This window comes from Artemia franciscana, chromosome 16 (assembly GCF_032884065.1).
Source record: "Artemia franciscana chromosome 16, ASM3288406v1, whole genome shotgun sequence".
Classification (NCBI taxonomy): domain Eukaryota; kingdom Metazoa; phylum Arthropoda; class Branchiopoda; order Anostraca; family Artemiidae; genus Artemia; species Artemia franciscana.
In genome coordinates this window covers 21,604,091-21,623,926 of record NC_088878.1, presented here as the reverse complement: position 1 = coordinate 21,623,926, position 19,836 = coordinate 21,604,091, and the positions used below count along the sequence as shown (strand labels likewise).

Here is a 19,836-nt window from a genome sequence, read left to right as displayed (position 1 = left end):
AAAGTTCTAGTTGCCTTTTTAAGTAACCGAAAAATTTGAGGGCAACTAGGCCTCCTTCCCCACCCCTTATTTCTCAAAATCGTCTGATCAAAACTAAGAGAAAGCCATTTAGCCAAAAAAAGAATTAGTATGCAAATTTCGTTTTAATAATTTATGTACAGAGAGCCAATTTCAAACATGCATTTATTCAAAAACGTTCAGAAATTAAATAAAAAAACTAGTTTTTTTTAACTGAAAGTAAGGAGCGACATTAAAATTAAAACGGACAGAAATTACTCCGTATATGAAATGGGTTGTCCCCTCCGCAATCCCTCGCTCTTCACTTGACTCTTTGCCACAATTCTACTTTTTAAAACAATTAAAAACTTTAGCGTAAAGAGCGAGGGATTGCGGAGGGGACAACCCATTTCATATACGGAGTAATTTCTGTTCGTTTTAAGTTTTAATGTCGCTCCTTACTTTCAGCTAAAAAAACTATTTTTTTTTATTTAATACGAAGTAGCAATTAACTGTTTGTTGTATTGAGGTAAAATACTGATGCTGGAATTTTGATAGCTTTAGGAGTCTTATAGAAATGCAAAAACCAACTTTAAATGAATAGGAACTGTAAATAAAATAGTTCAAGTACATAAAACATAAAAACTGATCCATTTCATTAAAAAATTTTGAATTTGTTTGGCCTAGGCAAAAACTTTCCTTTATCCCCCTGGGCCTGTCCGCCAATTATAATAATTTTAATTTTGACGTATCTGGGCAAAATTTCGGTTCGAAAGTGATTGTTCGATAAAAAGTCTTGAAGTCCTGAAAATGCCTCTGCAGAAACCTCCACGGCTGCTGCGTTAAACTGCTTTGGAGGTGATTGAGTGTCATGACAGGACTATTGTGGGAACCAGAGACTGATTCTCGTGCTGTATGATCTGGCAGATGTTTAAATAGAGTTCTTATGGCCTTTACTGTCCCAGCCAAAAGAAGACAAGTATACTCTATTATGGTTATTGTATAGAAGATTTGCAAGGTAAAAATTAGGTGGCACATGATATAAGTTTTGCAACGACTCCCGTTCGAGGCAAGTTTTTTGTGGACTAAGGCTCAAAATAGAACTTAAGCCATCATAAAGGAATAAAAATTTTTGGTCTCATAACTTGATTGATACTTGGAAAGCTTTGTAGAATTTTTGATTTTTTTTTATATTAGATTTTGGTATTAATATCATATATAACAAGAGCTAAGAGCTCATATGGCACTTGTGACGAGGCCGGAAGAGCCAAGAGCGCATATGGTACGAGCTCTAGCAAAATTCTAAGAATCAATAGATTGATTTAAAAGGAAAATCAGAGGCTTAATGCCGGTCGGGATTTAAAATAAGACCTCTGAGTCACAAGGTCTTTCTAAATATCAAAATTCATTGAGATCCGATCACCCACTCGTAAGTTGAAAATACCACATTTTTTCTAATTTTTCCTCTTCCTTCAGCCCCCCCAGATTGTCGAATCGTGGAAAAAGACTTTATCAAGTCAGTTTGTGCAGCTCCCTGACACGCCTACCAATTTTCATCGTCCTAGCACGTCCAGAAGCACCCAACTCGCCAAAGCACTGAACCCCACCCCCTAACTCGCCCAAAGAGAGCGGATCCAGTACGGTTGCGTCAATCACGTATCTACGACATTTGCTTATTCTACCAACCACATTTCATCCCAAATTCTCCACTCTAAGCGTTTTCCAAGATTTCTGGTTTTCCCCCTCCAACTCCCCCCAATTTCAACAGATCTCGTCGGGATTTGAAAAAAGAGCTCTGAGACATGAGTTCCTTCTATAGTTCTCTACATGAGTTCGTATCTATAACTTGTGCTTATTCTTCCCATCAAGTTTTATCTCGATTTCTCCACTCTAAGCGTTTTCTAAGATTTCCGGTTTTCAAGATTTCTGTTTCCCCCCGCCAACCCCCCATGTCCCCGGATTCGAATTGAAGATAGAGCATTTGAGGCATAAGAACCTTCTATATATTGAGTTTCATAAAGATCCGATCACCCAATCGTAAGATAAAGATACCTCAATTTTCACGTTTTCCAAGAATTCCGGTTTCCCCTCCAATTCCCCCCAATTTCACCGGATCTAGTCAGGATTTAAAATGAATGCTCTAAAGCACAAGATCCTTCTAAATATCAAATTTCATTAAGATCTGATTACCCTTTCGTAAGTTACAAATGCCTCATTCTTTCTAAGTTTCCTCAATTACTCCCCCCCCCCCAACTCCACCAAAGAGAGTAGATCTGGTCTGGTTATGTCAGTCACGTATCTTGGACTTGTGCTTATTCTTACCGCCAAGTTTCATCCTGATCTCTCCGCTTTAAGCTTTTTTCCGAGATTTCCGCCCCCCCCCCCCAATGACACTAGATCTGGTCAGGATTTAAAATAAGAGATCTGAGTTATGAGGTCCTTCTAAATATGAAATTTTATTAAGATCTGATTACTTCTTCGTAAGTTAAAAATACCTCATTTTTTCTAACTTTTCAGAATTACCCCCCCCCCCAACTCCTCCAAATAGAGCAGATCCTTTCCAGTTATGTCAATCATGTATCTTGGACTTCTGCTTATTTTTCATACCAAGTTTCATCCCTATCCCTCCACACCAAGCGGTTTCCAAGATTTTATGCTCCCCCAACTCCCCCCCAATGTCCCCGGATCCTTTCAGGATTTGAAATAAGAGTTCTGAGACACCATCTCCTTCTAAATATCAAATTTCATTAGGATCCGATCACCCGTTCGTAAGTTAAAAATACCTAATTTTTTCTAATTTTTCCGATTTAACCGTCCCCCCAATCCCCCCCTGATGGTTGAATCGAGGAAACAACAATTTCTAATTTAATCTGGTCTGGTTCCTGATGCCTGCCAAATTTTATCGTCCTAGCTTACCTGGAACTAGCAAAAACTAGCAAAACCGGGACAGACATACAGACCGAGACCGACAGAATTTGTGTTTGCTATTTGTCACTTGGTAGATACCAAGTGCCATAAAAATTGTATGATTCCCATTTTTGGACCCTCCAGTTGGAGATGCTATACATCTCTCTAAAATCTAGGATAATTGTAAAGGCATTAACTAAATAATAGTCTTGAATAAATGCAGTTTGACTCTCTCAGGTGTTGCTGTGCTATTGAAAAAAAAAATCTTTCCCATAATACTTTCCTAGTGCCTCCCTTTACCTGTTTTGAAAGCCATGAAATATGGGCCTCATATAGTGTGCTTCTGAACTTATTTCTTTATTATTCACTGACAATACCTTTGCCTTTCCCAATCTATAAAAATGAAATGATTCGATCTGTCTAAGCTCTTCAGTATAATAGTAAAATAAATGTTGTTCTAATCAAATTAGCTTTGAATATGCTGCAAGCCTAGAGTTGCTTCTTTGTTTATTATGTACAGTAGTGCGATGTACTATTACCATGTAAGAAACGTCACATTTTCAGTGAATCTATGCTCTTAACATGTTTATGTGAAGTCGTTTGGTATAGCTAGACTTCCTGCTCTTCAAAGAGTATAATCCTGATTCGAGTTTGAAATTTTAGTACGGTCATTTTTTGAAAAATTTCCAAATAGTGATTTCGCACTAAGTTCCCATATTTCTTCTCAGATAGCTTACTCAAATCTAGGTTAAGCAATTGTTTTTCGACAAAAAGAAATTTCAACAAAAGAATCATTGTTATATGATCGGAAAATGCTGCTCAAACGATTTAGTGCTCTCGGATTCTGGATTTCGACTGTCAGGTTCCTAGCTTTAATGGTTACGCCTGATTTTCCTTAATTTTTACACTGCTAACTCCGTTTTTTATTTCTTTTCTCTAAGGAAGAAATGGGTTCTAATCCCTTGGGAGTCATACAAGTACTTAAAACCCACACGAATACCATACGAAGAATCATCGATATATTCTGAGATCAACTTTTTTATGAAGGATATATCTAAAGAAGAAGGTATTACGTATTGCATAATTCATAATTTCAATGTATATCTAGTTTTTTGTTGCATCCTTTGACGAAGGTAACACCCTCCAATTGAAAGAAAATAAGCCCGAAAATAAAACACAGGACGATTACATACCAATTCAAATTGTTTATTATAATGAAATGGACGGTACTTGTCTGCTATAGCACCTATGTTATAGTGGCTATGTATGTAGAAGCTAAGTAGAAAGTAAAACCTGTTTCTCTGACGCTCATTCCTAATGAAATTATAATACTTTATCAACAAATTTTGGCTATATATTTGCACTTTAGGCGGAGGGGGGGGGGAAATATAGAGGCTCTTTGCGCAAAACGTATTAGGCACAATTATTCTGCATATTATGAAGTAAGAATTATTTTCTAAATTCACAATGTGATTCAAAAACGAAAATCAACAATAACATTACATAAAAAAGACAATGAATCACAAATAACAATTAAACAACGATAACATTAAATAAATAAAATTAATAAAACAAACAAATCAAACCCGACAAACGCCGATACGCTGTTACCGAAAGCTTTTCGTATAAACCAGTCAGCTTCTCAGTTATATTCGGAAGGTAAAACTTATTTATTATTTTTCGATTCCTATACCAAAGAGGAAGATAGAGAAGATATTTACAAAAACGAAAATAGGCCACTCGAATATCACTAAAATCCTTAGTCCTAAAAATAGGATAAATCCAAGAAAGGTAAATAACAGAATGATCTGAAAAAGCAGAATAAAGCTTTCCTTGGCAATACGATTATATTTTATCGTCTTTTTTAATTGTCCAATAAATCCAGATCATTTCAGAGATCATTTTCCCAGAAATATTAATGTAAACTTTTTGTGGGGTTTTTACAGTTTCCTGAAAGTATCGAAACATTAGTTTCAATATAATATTTAATGCTATTAGTTCATTCGTTTAACTAGCTTTCTGTGTGAGTTTTTGCATTTCGTATGAGTTATCAGCGTTGTTTGAATATTTTCAATTTTTTTACATTAGTTATTTAAGCGCTAAATTAATTTGTGAAAACAAAGGTGAAAATTGGGTGCTGAATCAGGTAATTATGCTTGCATAGCTTTGAGAACTGTTCCTGTTTTTCCCATTCTTATACTTGCATAGGTAGGCATCAATATCCTGGTTTTGATGCAGTTTTGACTATTCGAAGTTATAAGAGGGAAAATGACTGTAACCCCTCAAAAGGGATGATTTCGAGCTAGTGATGAGATGATTACTTGGAAACAGAATAGAAATTAAAATGAATAATCCGGTTAAACATGAAAAGAACAGAAACTAGACCTACGTTGCCCGGGCAACGTGAAGTGTTGCGGCAACCTTTGTCCGGCTTCGCTGACTAAAGTGTTGCGAGAGCAACACTTTGGTTTTGTTTCTTCGCTATCGATCAGTAATCACATGATCAAAGGCTATTCCTCAGCGTTGAAAAAACAACAAGAAAATTGTATCTAAAGAAGGGACTAAATTGACTTTGCAGCCAGTTGAAGTTTATCTTTTTCATTCGTAGACATCGTGACGGATGAACACTTGGAACAATATCTTATATAATCTAGGTGGTATTATAAAGCTATCCGTAACTTTTCAGGATTAAAATACCATAGGTGACGCTAATTATTACGAAACTACTTCATTGTTTTACGTTATCGTTTGTACCCGTTGCGTATAGGATTAAGTGTACCACTTAATCCTGTCAGATTTAAAGAGATCGAATACAATGTGCACCAATTTGCACAAATTTCTAACCCAGAGTGAACAGATTCTTACTTACAAGTCCCTCTCCCGTGATAGACATCAAGTTCACCGGAAACAAATAATTGGGTACACCAACTAGCAAAAGTTGCAAACCCCTCATCGCTGAAGATGATTGTAGTCCAACAGCCGATTATTACTTACATTTATTACACTGTATTATTACACTGGAACCAAATCTGTTTCACCATCAAATACACCGGAAACAAATAATAGGTACACCAACTAGCAAAAGTGGCAAACCCCTCATTGCCGAAGATGATTATGAGCTAATAGCCGTTTCTCGCCCAAAGTGAACCGATTCTTACTTATAAGTTCCTCTCCCGTGATAGGCATCAAGTTCACCGGAAACAAATAAATGGGTGCACCAACTAGCATAGTTGCCAACCCCTCATCTCTGAAGTTGACTTTAGCCTAACAGCAGATTATTACTTACAAGTCTCCTGCATGTCTTACCACTAGAACCAAATTGGTTTTAGCATCAAATACACTGCAAACAATAATAGATACACCAACTAGCAAAAATTGCTTACCTCTCATTGCTGAAGGTGATTATTACCTAACAGCTGTCTGTTGCTTACAAGTCCTCTATATGTCTCACAATTTGTATCGGCCTAGATTTCGTATCAGTGTGTACCTTACTACTGAAGTTGTCAACCCCTTAAAACTTTCAAACTGGTATACCTCATGAAGGAATTTTTGTACCAAAAAATGGGTATCATATACTTTGATCAGCTCATCAAGAGCTATCGATTGCCGGCCAAAAAAATTTATATCTGTCTTAGTTCAAAAGTTGATTTTTTTTTTGCCGTAGGCCAACTTTCTAACGTCACCACTTAGAAAGGAGCAAAGGATAAGCTCCAATTTCTTTAGCAATGAGAGAACTTTTAAAGTTTATTAGGAACATCTGATACCATTTCTCTGCTGCAATCCCAAGTCTGAAAAACTGAATGATAAACTCAGCTGAAATCACGAACAGAAATGGGTAGAAACAATAGATAGCAGCACCTTCGGACCCGTGGGAAAATGCCACATTTTTGCTTCTGTAAATTTTTCTATATATCACTTAAAGAAGATATATTGGCTGTTGGGCCGAGTAACTGCCGCATATATTTAACACTTATAGATTTTAGTCCATCTTCAATTTGAAAGTGGTGCCTGCCTGCTTGCCTTCTAGAACGGAGCTTTCCACTCGAAAGCAGAAACATGGTTTGATGAAACGAAAGCTTGGCTGCACAACTTCAGATACTTCTCTGTCACATAGGCTATATATCTCCAATTCACTTCACACACCATAGGCTCTGGCTCGTGTACAAGCAAATACCATCCTTTTTGGCCCCAGACAAGTGTTCTGCTGAGCTTTCCAAAATGTAATTTCATATTCATCAATCCGGCCTGAGGTCCACACTTTCCGTAAAAACCGCACAGATAAGACCCTTACCAGTTTCCAGGAATAAGCTGAGATCGGCGGCATAGGAAAAAAAAAAAAAAAAACGGGACAAAACCAAAGTGTTGCTCTCGCAACACAATTACTGCACACAGAAGAATGGCTACCGTCCCACAAAGCTTCTAAAGCCCAAAGTGTCAAAATTGAAAACGTCTTCTATTTCGAGTAATCGGTTTTTTGTTTGTTATAATGTCAACAATAACTAAAAAAAAATAATATCTCAAGGATGATCAATGTTTACAAATAAGATTGGTGCTTCCCTCTTAAATCCTTTAAATGGTTTGTGTGTCATCTGCGTTTTATTGAAAACAATATGTAATTAGAACAATGTGGCCGACATGAAATCAAATGGAATCACCATAACAATCAAGTGGACTGGAAAGAAACTAATGAAATTAGACTGATCGTTTCATTTAAGATTATGTTAATTTCTGGAAACCTTGGTATTTTTTTATTTTTCCAAGTTATAGTTATCAAAGAGAAAATATATTTTGTTTTTAGTAAATTGTAAATGGTGGTATGGCCTATAGAACGTTTAAGGGTTGATAAACCTACTCCTTTTTGTTTTTTCTAAGTTTGACTACCATTTATTTTAATTTCTTCTCCTTTTGGGTTTTGTCCATTGATAGTAATTTCTATTACTATCCTGTCTGAATACGACTTACTTTCGCTCATCTTAGGTTTTTATATGGCTGTTTACTTTTCTTTGAAAAACTTTTTCCGAAAAAGCTTTTCAAATTAATCTTTTTTTTTTATTTAACATTTTGTCATGGTTGATTAATATCAGAACTGTTTGTAATTTTTTCTTGCTGAAGTGCCTCGCTTCAATAGCCTACTTTTATGTGAATAAGTTCTAAAGCCCACTAGGCCTAGAGTGCAAAATATTTGGGTGGATCGGAGACATAACATCTTTTGTTACCTCCCCCATAACAAAATTAGAATTCCCCTGCTCATCTCCCCTTCTTTTTTCTGCACAACCTGACAATTTCAACTTCAACTCCAAAGCTGTTCCAATATTTTGTAATTACGATATTTTGATATACTGGATGGACATAGTGTCTATGATTTAATTCTACAGTTTCCTCCTACCAAGTCATAGTTTGACTTTCAGTTGAACTCTACCAACACTCTGAACGTTTCGACTTGGCTCCCCTGTTAGTTCTCAAGATTTTTCAGATGCTCTAGTTTAATAATTCGGGAATATACATTATCTTTCGGTTGACCTCGTTAACAAACTGGGAATGGATTGGAAGCCCCATAGGAGCTTAAAGTGTGAAAATTGTTTTATGGATTAAAGACAAAATTGTTTAGTTCCTTACCCTACCCTCCTTCTGACTTTCCCTGGCGGCTTCTGAAAGTTTTAAATTCATTGCCCAAGCCGTTATTACAGATGTGTTTTTTTGATGGCTTAAAATTTCAAAACTACGTCCTCCGATCCGTGCCTGAGATATTGCAGATATGCTATTTTGATAAGCGGTATGCACATAGTGTTTATTTCATTCAGTTTCATTTATCTCCCTCAGCATTTCCTGAAAGTTTAACCCCAGCACACTTATTTGTATAAGTTCTTAGACCATAGTCCTACTCCATGTACAAAAATTTAAATTAGAGAATGAGAGAAAAAAAACGGGTTTATTTTAAATAAAGCTATGGAACCAAAAAAACAACATCACAACTTTTGAATAAGAAAAAATCTGAATATTTCGGTTCCAAGTTCAGGAGCCTTTTTCAGCAGAAATAAATCTTAAGGAAAAAGTAAAACCCTAGAAACAATTTTTAAAAAATCAAACCATCTGAAAAAAAACGACAACTAATACATAAGAGAAAAAAACCTAAAAAGTAAAGAAATAAATATAACTCATATTTTAAAGACTTCCCGAACTGCAATTACCATGAACACTGACAAAATGACATGACAAAACGAAAGACAAAACAAGACAAAACTATAATCCTTAGAACATAACATATAATTCTCCTGTTTACAGTCCAATGGACAAGTATGATATTAAACACTTCTATAACTGCAATTACTGTGGACACTGACAAGACAAAACGAATGTATGTAGAACACAATCAATAATTCTCTTCTTTACAGTCAGATAGAAAAATGGGATAATTTTAACACTTCCAGGACTGCAGTTACTGTAGACACTGACAAGACAAAACGAACGTATGTAGTACAAAATAAATAATTCTTCTCATTACACTCAGGTGGAAAAATAGGTTTAATCAAATTACATATAATTTTATTATTCAAATTATATTTTAAATTGTATTTCTTGTTTATTTTTTAGTTATTTGTTTTTCTCTCTCTTATGTGTTAGTTGTCGCTTTTTTAGATGGTTTTATTAACAAAAAAAAAAGTTTTCGATTGTTTTCTTAAAGCCTTTTTCCATTGAAAAAGGCTCCCGGCCGCGGAGTCGAAATATTTGTGTTTTTTATTATTTAAAAAGTTTCGCTGTTGTTTTTTTTCCTTTTGTTCTACTTCCTTATTTAAATTAAATACGTTTTTTCTCTCTCCCTTTAATTTTTGCACACTTATTTGTTCTTGAACTATAGCGGATGCGCCATTTTGACAACCTGGATGCATATAGCCTCTTTGATTTAGTTCCCCTGAAAGTTTCAAAATACCTTAGCTGTTTCTGATATATTGTAGATACGCTATTTTGACAGCCTCGACGAACATAGTGTACTTTGAGTTTATTTGCCCATCGATATTCCCTGAAAGTTTCAACTTATTACCCCTAGCCTTTCCTAAGACACAGCAATTAAGCCGTTTTGATAGCCTGGATGCACGAAATATCTTTTTATATAGTTTATTATTTCCCTCAACACTCCCTGATAGTTTCAGTTTAATATCATGAGTAGTTCCTGACATATTGCAGGCAGTTTTACAACCTGGATTCCTGTCATTTGATTTAGTTTAATATTTCCCTGAATGTTACCAGAAAGTTTCAAGATAGTACCCTTAGCCGTACCTGAGACATCGCAGACACCGCCATTTTGACAACCTGGATGCATTAAATATCTTTTGATTTAGATCAACATCCCCTTCAATATTCCTCGGAAGTTTTCACTTGATATCCTTCGCCGTTCCTGAGATATTGCAGATGCGTCATTTTACCAACCCGGATGTTGATAGCATCTTTTAGTTTATCATCCGCCTCAACAGTTCCTGAAAGTTTCAACTTAATACCCTCATTCGTTGCTGACATATTGCAGAAACGGTTTTTGTAATTGCCAATTTGCATTATTTACGGTTTTTGCCTTAGGGGCTATAGTGGTTGTATCATCCCCTTAGGTACATATATTGAGCCTTTTGACTATTTTGAAAAAAAATTCCTGTCTCAAAATTTTGATCGGGCTTCTTTGGATGTTATGAAGGGCTCAGTAGCAAAGAAGGCCAAGGAGGGGGACTGAGAGGGTGAATCCCTCGTATGCGTAATAATGTCTGTTCGTTTTAAGTTTTAATGCTGCTCCTTACTTTCAGTTGAAAAAACTTTTTCATTTTATTTTTTTTATTTTTTTTTTTCAAAATAATGCTAGAGAATCATGTGCCCCCTTCATGGAGATTTTCTTCCCCCATGTCAAATTCCTCCATGGAAAGTCCCCCCCCACATAACCCCCTCCCATCAACCCCTCCCCACCAACCAGAAAATCCCCTGAAAACGTATGTATAACTTCCCAATAACCATTACTATTTGTAAGCACTGGTCAAAGTTTGTAACTTGTAGCTCCTCCCTCGGGGACTGCGGGGGAGCAAGTCGTCCCCAAAGACATAGTTATAAGGTTTTTCGATTATGCTGAATAAAATGGCTATCTTAGAATTTTGATCCGGTGACTTTGGGAAAAAATTAGCGTGGGAGGGGGCCTAGGTACCCTCCAGTCTTTTGGTAACTTAAAAAGGGCGCTAGGACTTTTAATTTCCGTTAGAATGAGTCCTCTTGCAAAATTCTAGGACCACTGGGTCGATACGATCACCCCTGACAAAAAAAAACAACAAACAAATAAACACGCACCAGTTATCTGTCTTCTGGCAAAAAATACAAAATACTACATTTTTGTAGATAGGAGCTTGAAACTTCTACAGTAGGGCTCTTTGGTGCGCTGAATCTAATGGTGTGATTTTCGTTAAGATTCTATGCTTTTAGGGTTTTTTACCCCTATTTTCTAAAATAAGGCAAATTTTCCCAGGCTCATAACTTTTGATGGGTAAAAACTAAACTTGATGAAACTTATATATTTAAAATCAAAATTAAAATACAACTCTTTTGATGTAACTATTGGTATTAGAATTCCGTTTTTTAGAGTTTTGGTTACTATTGAGCCGGGTCGCTCCTTACTACAGTTCGTTACCACGAACGGTTTGACCAGGAAACGCTGACCTATCAGAAGAAGTATTTATCAATAACCATCAAAAACTTGATTTGACATTATACATAAAGTAAAATCAATGAGAAAAGGTTAAGTCAGCTTATATGGTGGCTCGTATAGAATCATTAATGTTATAAACCAATGTATTTTCTTGGTAAAATTAAAGCCTGAAAAACTAATAAATCTAAAGCATTGATGAAAGCAGTTTATATATATGAGAAAAAAGGACATTTATCTGGTATAAGATATATGACATACTATGTTATCCAACAATCATATTCCTTCTTACTTTGTTATTTTTTGTCGCTTTAAGGTCAACGTAATGAATTCTATCCTGTTTTGGAATTTTGTTCCAACCAGTGTTCAACCAAATTTCACTTCAAGTCTTTCGAAATTCTTTTTTCTCCTGTTTTTTTTTTTTGTATTGCAATCTAGTTGTCGTCACTTAGTATAGACAGATTTTCTCTTCTTTATCAGTTTATACCTCTTTTTTGAGGTTAACCCCATCTTGGTATCTTTCTCTCTTCTTCTCTGTAGTTCCCCTATCCTTGCTCCTTTCCCTTTCGATTTTTTTTTTCACTTGGAGGGGTGGAAGGCTACTTATTTTCTACCTCCAATTGCTTTGAGAAATATTTTTAATTTTCTAAAATATCATTAGGAGTGCTTATAGTAAAAGTGGTTTCGGATTTTTGACCAAAATAAGGAGGAAACTCAAAATAGGGGAAATATTTGGTTATACAAGACTTTTTCTCCTTAAATGAAAAATCAGAAAAAACACAGATTGAGTAAAACCTTAGACTCTTAAAATAAAAGTATAAAATGATGAAACTTAAAAAGCTAAAAATAAACCTTGGCTAGAGGGTGGCCATCCCACCCCTCAGCCTCACTAAGCGTTGGCAAAAATATACAGATACTATTGCACATTCAGCATGACTGAACTCGGAATCAAGAAACAATGTTGTAAAACTCCATCACCATGTTCAGGCTAAGAATATGTAATACCGAAACTTAAGACTGCTGTTTAAAAATCTTAAAACAACCCATTCTTCTCAAAGCTATTGCTTAACCCATATCTCAAGAGATTCTCAACGATCTCAAGGCCTTTTGTAATGGCTATTGATAACATTCTCAACCTTGGCTGTTGCCACAGCTTTGAAACTCCACTTATGAGCTTTGTAAATTAGCTAGTCGTCTGTCGATTTTAAAAGCTTGTGGTATAAGATCAACCAAGACTGAAGTTCTCCAATAAATGATGTCTTCAGTCAATCTCGGGGTCTTAGGTTCATTTTTGGTCATAATCGGCTCTCAGCCGCTCAAATATCTATTATAGGCTCATAATAGATTTTTCTTACTTTTTTTAAAGCCTCTGACTGCCTCCACAAAGATTTGTTTGTTAATGAAAACCATTTACAGTTGTTTTATTAGAACCTTATTCGCCCATAGTGGAATATACACTATTACTTTTGATATTAGAGGGCCTACTCAAATAAACAACGTAAAGTCGTGATGATCTTGCAGAAATATAACTCTAAGCAGAAAATTGGTACTCTTTTTTTATTAAAAATTAAAAATTTATTATTAAAATTAATTTATTAAAAATTAAAATTCTTAAAACATCCTATTCTTCTTAATGCTATTGCTTAACCCATATCTCAAGAGATTCTCAACGATCTCAAGCCCATTTGTAATAGCTATTGCTAACACTCCCAATCTTGGCTGTTGCCACAGCTTTGAAACTCATCTTATGAGCTTTGTAAATTAGCTACTCGTTTGTCGATTTTAAAAGCGTGGTGTAAGATCAGCCAAGACTCAAGTTCTCCATTAAATGATGTTTTCAGTCAATCTCTTGATCTTGCAGATCTTGCAGAAATATGACTCTAAGCAGAAAATTGGTACTCTTTTTTATTACAGGGAGATCAATTTGCAATTTTGATTTATCATTTTTATCGTGAAGGCGGCAGCATTTTCCCATCATATTTAGTTTCTGTGTAATAGCTGCCACATTTTTTTATTGTTTTTGACGTAGACTAAAAACCTTCAATCGGATGTAAGCCTATAGCTATTAGCTTAAGTATTTAAACAGTTACTTCCCTGTAAATTTCAACGTTTGACTAAATGCCTTGTAAAAAATAACAACAAATTAAAAATTGCATTTTGGGGTAGTTTTTTGGATTTTTTTTTTTTTTTTTAATCATCACGGCTAGGTGACTGGAATTGACAATAATAGCTTCTCTGCAAAACATTCATCTTTTTTCTTGATTAAATAAAAAAAACAAGTTTTTTTAAATTAAAGTAAGGAGTGACATTAAAACTTAAAACGAACAGAAATTACTCCGCATATGAAAGGGGCTTTTCCTCCTCAACGCCCCACTCTTTACGCTAAAGTTCGACTCTTTCTCTTAACTCTACTTCTTAAAACAGTAAAAACCCCTTTCATATACGAAGTAATTTCTGTTCGTTTTAAGTATTAATGTCGCTCCTTACTTTCAGCTAAAAAAAACTATTTTTTATTTAATTGAACTAAAATCGTGGTTGATTATTTATAATTTAGCTGAATCCATTGAAGAATGGTCTCAGGGGATGTTACAATTATTCCCTATCCAATCCCATTATGAAAATTTTTTTATAATCGTTGTTCTCCCGTATAAGCCTCTAACCTATAATAAACCTATAAGCCTCTGGCAAGTAAAATACCACCGAAAAATTACCCCTCCCCCTTGAATAATACCCCACCTGTGAAACTGAGCTGCCAAAGGGAATTTCACGCAAAAAATGCATATTGAATTATTCTACTTGTATCCAAACTTTAGGAAGAAAACATGGTTCAATCCATTTAATTTTTTTTTTCATTTTTTAAATCAATAACTAAATTTGGTAGAAATTTTTGCTGAATTTCTCTTACTGAACTTGAATTTTTCATCGAACATAAATATTCCGCTTTCATTTAATATTTTGCTTTCAAATAAGAAAGACTATTACGGTATTCGAATTATTTTTTGCGTTAAAAGGTAAGTAAATTTTTATATAAAATTACTTTCGGTGGTGTGTAATTGCGTATTATCCATCATGAAGGGGAGGGGTGAGCCATTGTTCAAGAGGGGCAGCATGCCTAAAATAGCATATTTTAATGCCCAAACTGCTCTTTATGAGCCTTCATGTAAACAAAGAAAGAGGTTGGGATAATTAAAATACTATTCCATGTAGAACAAAATATTACAATTCCATGATTAGGCCTACTGACACAGAAGCCTACTGGCTACGTTAAATGTAATTTTCACACTTTTGATGTGTTTTAAACTTTTTTGTGCCACTCCGTCCCCCAAAGCCCTAGATACGGCTCTGTGAATTATACATCAATTTTTACCCCCCCCCCCCTCATCTTTTCTGTAGAATTAAACTTATATTTATCTGAATGCTCAATGAGAGTTGGACTGTTTGGTATTAAAATGCACCCTTTGAGGTATCCCCCATCCTCCCTAGCTAGCTAAAATATTTCAAAAAGTTAAAAAAAAAATTCACTGTCTTAAGCAATTTCCATGTTGTTTTATAATTCCTAGCATTTACGTATAAGGGCTTTAATTCTCTACAACAGGGTCTTCCACGGGGTTATTTTCTGGGGGCTCGGTAAATGCAGGATTTCATCTATATGATCAATGATACACCTCTCCATCCGCCTAAAGCTCTGCATTAGAAATATTAATAAGAATTTGTCGAACAAAAATGCTATTCATTGCAAATTTACAAATACATTCAAAGTTGTCCAAAACTTCATTTTCAATCCAACGTTTTAACTATTAAGCCAAAAAAAAGTAACTTGAGAATGATCAATTTACAAATATTGATATTACATACTAACAGCAATTAACCAGTGGTTTAAGGGGCAGGTACCCCACATTATATCTGGGAAAAGTCTGGGCATGATTAAAAAAAACAAATCAAAAATTAAATTTAAAAATAGTAATTCTATTAACTGAAAGTAACGAATATATTTTAAACCTATTTGAACAGAAATTATTCTTTGTATGAGGGTGGGGGGGTGGTGCTATGTCCTCATTAGCTGCTTGTTCTTTGAAGTTCGGCTATTTGTCCTAATTCTTTAAGGACAGTTACTGAAACACAAGGGCAATTGAATTGGAAAATTAATGTTTTTCAAAGAACTAAAAACTGCAGCTTAATGACTAAGTCATTGCGAAGGGGGATTCCTCCTTCTTTACTGGATAATTTCTGTAATTAAGGGCCGTATCCAGGACTTTTGTTTGGGGGATATTGTTTTTTTTTCCGGGTAGAGAGAGAAAATTACTTTTAAAAAGAATCAAAAATGTGAAGTTGATATTTAATCCCTCTTGATTTTGGGGAATTTTCCTAGTCTACGCTGTCATTATAAAAGTAAAGACTAACATAAAAAATAAATTCCGCAGAATTTATTTTGTATAAGAGGGGGACCACCCCTTCTTCATTCCCACATCCACCTCATGGTCACAAAAGCAATGAATTGATTTTTTATGCTTCTTGAATCTTGGAAATATTTCTGGTATACGCTGTCATTATAAAATTGAAGACTAACATTAAACACCCTCGATACTGGAAACGTATCCCGTCATTACTGTAAATTGAGTAGTCTGGTGGTTGTAGTAGTGGTAGTTGTATTGGTAGCATGCAAATATTGTATTTTGATCAAATCCCTTATCATTTCCTGAATTTTCCAAACTAATAATCTCAGTTACTCCTGCGTTACACACTTTTGACAATTCTTATAAACATAATGCGTTTTCAATTTAGTTCAAAACTCCCCTCAACGCTCTCTGAAAGGCTCACCTGAATGAACTTCGTCTTCTTGGAAAGAAAAGTTCAAACATGCATACCTTTCTCAATAACATATACTAGGTGTAAACAATGAATGAATTGCTTGGCTTAAAGCCCTTGTTCTGAGGACTGTGGGGAGGCTGACATCCTCAAAGACATAATTACTGGACCTTTCAACAAGGCGGAACAAAATATATCTCTTAAATTTCGATCAGATACGTTTAGGTGAATGATAGGCTTGGGGCTGGGGGGCTTATGCCCCTCCATTCAGTTTTGAATCTTAAAAAGGACACTTAAACTACCGACTTCCAATCAAAAGAGCTCCATCCGATCCAAGGCTTATACGAACAACCGTTCTATAAAAACCTTGTATGCCTCGGGGCATAGCTTATAATCCTTGCCCATGGGCTCTCGGGGATTGTGTCTACCCTAAAGACATATAACTTTTGGACTATTGGTAACAAAATATCTATCTCACAATTTCAATTGATTGCTTTTTGGGAAAAGAGGATGTCAGGGAGGGGGGGATAGTTGCTCTCAATCATGTTTGACTCTTAAAAGGGAACTAGAACTATACATTTCGAATCAAATGAGACCCTTCTAAATTTCAAACGACCATCTCTGTCATAAAAACCTTATATGCCCTGGGGCATAACTTACAACCCTTACCCCCAAACTCTTGGGGATTCTGTCAACTCCAAAGGCCTTATTTTATGATCTTTTGACTATTTTTGAGCAAATGGCTTTCTCAAAATTTCTGTCGAATGTATTTGCGGAAAATATACCATGGAGGGGGGGGGGATGTCCTCTGATCTCATCGACTCATAAAATGGACCCTAGAACTTCTGATTTCAAACCAAATGAGCCCACCGGAGTTTTTACGACCGCCTCTTCCATAAAAACCTTATATGCTCTCGGGGCATAACCTTAAGCTTTTCCACTTAGGGCTTTTTTTTGGGGAGGGTTCTCATCCTTAAAGACACAATTTCCCGACCTTTGAACTACGCTGAACAAAATGGCTATCTCAAAGTCTTGATTAGATGTGTTTTTGTAATTTATGGCCGTTGTGGGGGGGGGGGGGCTTGTTGCTCTCCAATCACTTTTGACTAATAAAAGGGCACTAGCCCTTCCAATATCCAATCGAATGAGCCTTTTTTGAAGTTTCCACGACAACAAATGGCCATCTCAAAATTTCTAACTGATATATTTTAGGAAAATACTAAGTGTTTGTGTGGGGGGAGGGGTACCCTCCCTCCACTCACTCTTAATCTTAAAAAGGGCACTAGAAATTCCGATTACCAGTCCAATGAGCCCTCTCCGAAGTTTATACGATCACCCTTTTTACATAAACCTTATATGCCCCCAGGGCATAACTTACAACACTTGCCCTGATTGCTGGGGAGGAGGGGTTTGTTATCCTTAAAGACATAATCTACGGAATATGGCTACTTCAAATTTTAGGATGTGTTTGGAGAAATAGCGGGCGTGGGAGGTGGGTTAGTTATCCTCCGATCACTTTTGACTATTAAAAATGGCACTAGACCTTTCAATTTCCAACCCTTTCAAGTTTTTTTCGAAGTTTCTGCGACAACAAATGGCCATCTCAAATTTTCTATCAGATGCATTTTGGGAAAATACGAGGCATGGAGGGGGGAGGGAGAAACCGCCATCTGATCACTTTGAATCTTAAGGGCTCTAGAAATCCTGATTACCAATCCAATGAGCCCTCTCCAATGTTCCTGCAACCGCCCGTTCTTTTAAAACCTTATATGCCCCCATGGCATAACTTACAATCCTTACCCTAAGGGCTATGAGGGGATTGTCATCCTCAAAGATATATTTTCCGAACCTTTTAACTACGCTGAACAAAATGGCTGTTTCAAAATTTTGATTGGAGGTGTTTGGGAAAATGATGGGCGTGGGAGGAGGTTAGTTGCCCTCCAATCACTTTCTACTATTAAAAAGGACACTAACCCTTTTAGTTTCCAATCGAATCAGCCCCTTTAGCAGTTTTTACGACATTTCCTTCGATAGGAAGTGCCTTGGTCTGAGAAAAAACTAATAATACATTGTGCCCACACCCTTGTTTACTTTGGCAGCGCTGCTGTGCTGCCTATGATAAAAGTTGTCCTTTTATTTTTAAAGTTTCCTTTGCCCAACATTAACCAAAATTTTGTTTCCATCTGAAACCACCTTCCTAATTTATTACTGCCAATCTTTTTGTCGATGCTTCCTTTTGTTTTGAATTAAATTTTGAATTTTATTTAAGGTTACTGTCACATGGCTGCTAGAGAAGTTGTCCTAACGGCTGGTGATACTTTATTGGTTCCACCAAAATGGTGGCATTATGTCGAATGCCTTGACAATTCTCTGAGTGTTAACACATGGGTCCCTATTGTAAGTATTGTTGTTATTTAACAGTATGAAACTATGTATTAATAAATATGATACTTGAATGCAATTGTAATTAGAGAGAAAAGGTATGAGTCATTCCTAACATGGGCCCAAAGAATCTTTGCAAAAGTTACAGCTTTAGAAAGGATTTGATTAATAAGGGAAAAAGTTGTCTGTTTTCAGACTTCTTTTTCCTGATTATATCCTTTGATTCCTTCTTTAAGGTATTTGTTCCATCTTAAAATAGTTATTTTGGGACAAGGCCACAGCTATAACTTGCACCAAAAGGATAAGGTACTCTTTTCATTGGTTCATTAGTTTCAGATCCATTTATGCTGCATGATTTTTTTTTGAAAATTGACACACAAAGATTTTCTGGCGTAAAAAAACGATCTAGATAAGTTATAACGTTGGTAAAATGTGTTTAAAACCTAGGTATTTAAAAAAGATATCATACAAATGACGTCACATTCATATGCGCTTAAAGAGCAACTTACTTTATTTTCTGAAAGAAGTGATCGTCGAATCGTTTTTGATATCTATGACGCATGCAAAATTGTACAAAATAACGAATAACTCCGAATAGCTCAAACAAAAGGCATAGAACAAGCGATAGTCACCTTAAATTGTAAACGAAAATACTGCATAACAAAATATGGAGCTAAAAGACGAATAAAAATTTTAGCACTTGTGAAGGACAAAGAGGAAAGAAATTGAATTCACGTGAGAATTTCTTAATTCAGTTGAATTTGTTGATTTGCTACCCCATGATTCAAAACTAAATAATAGCACGAAGATTATGCCCACTTGGTGATGTCGAACACAAGGTTCACAAAACAACAGATTCGGATAGAATTTGTGAGATTGTTGGGTATGAAAAGCAGCAACAGCCTCAAAGCAACAAGCTCTCATGTAGATCTTATATTAGTTGGGAATCTGTCCCTGGGAGGAATATTCTGCCCAGTCAAACTTCTAGGGCTTATTGGCCCGTTTTTTTTAAATGTTGACTTGAAACACGTTATAGTAGGTGTACTCGTTGTCTTGTCATGCGTGCTCTTTCAGTC

At 35.7% G+C, this 19,836-nt stretch overlaps 1 protein-coding gene across 3 annotated transcripts in view; it reads left to right on the top strand.

The window, feature by feature from the left end:
• The window catches only part of LOC136037215 (HSPB1-associated protein 1 homolog), a 51,283-nt gene that overhangs the window by 20,892 nt on the left and 10,555 nt on the right, over positions 1-19,836 (top strand). For all 3 annotated transcript variants that reach the window (XM_065719814.1, XM_065719813.1, XM_065719812.1), the window contains 2 exons: positions 3,846-3,970; positions 18,648-18,775. In XM_065719814.1, the coding sequence (XP_065575886.1) occupies positions 3,846-3,970; positions 18,648-18,775 (253 nt within the window). The remainder of the gene's footprint in view (positions 1-3,845; positions 3,971-18,647; positions 18,776-19,836) is intronic.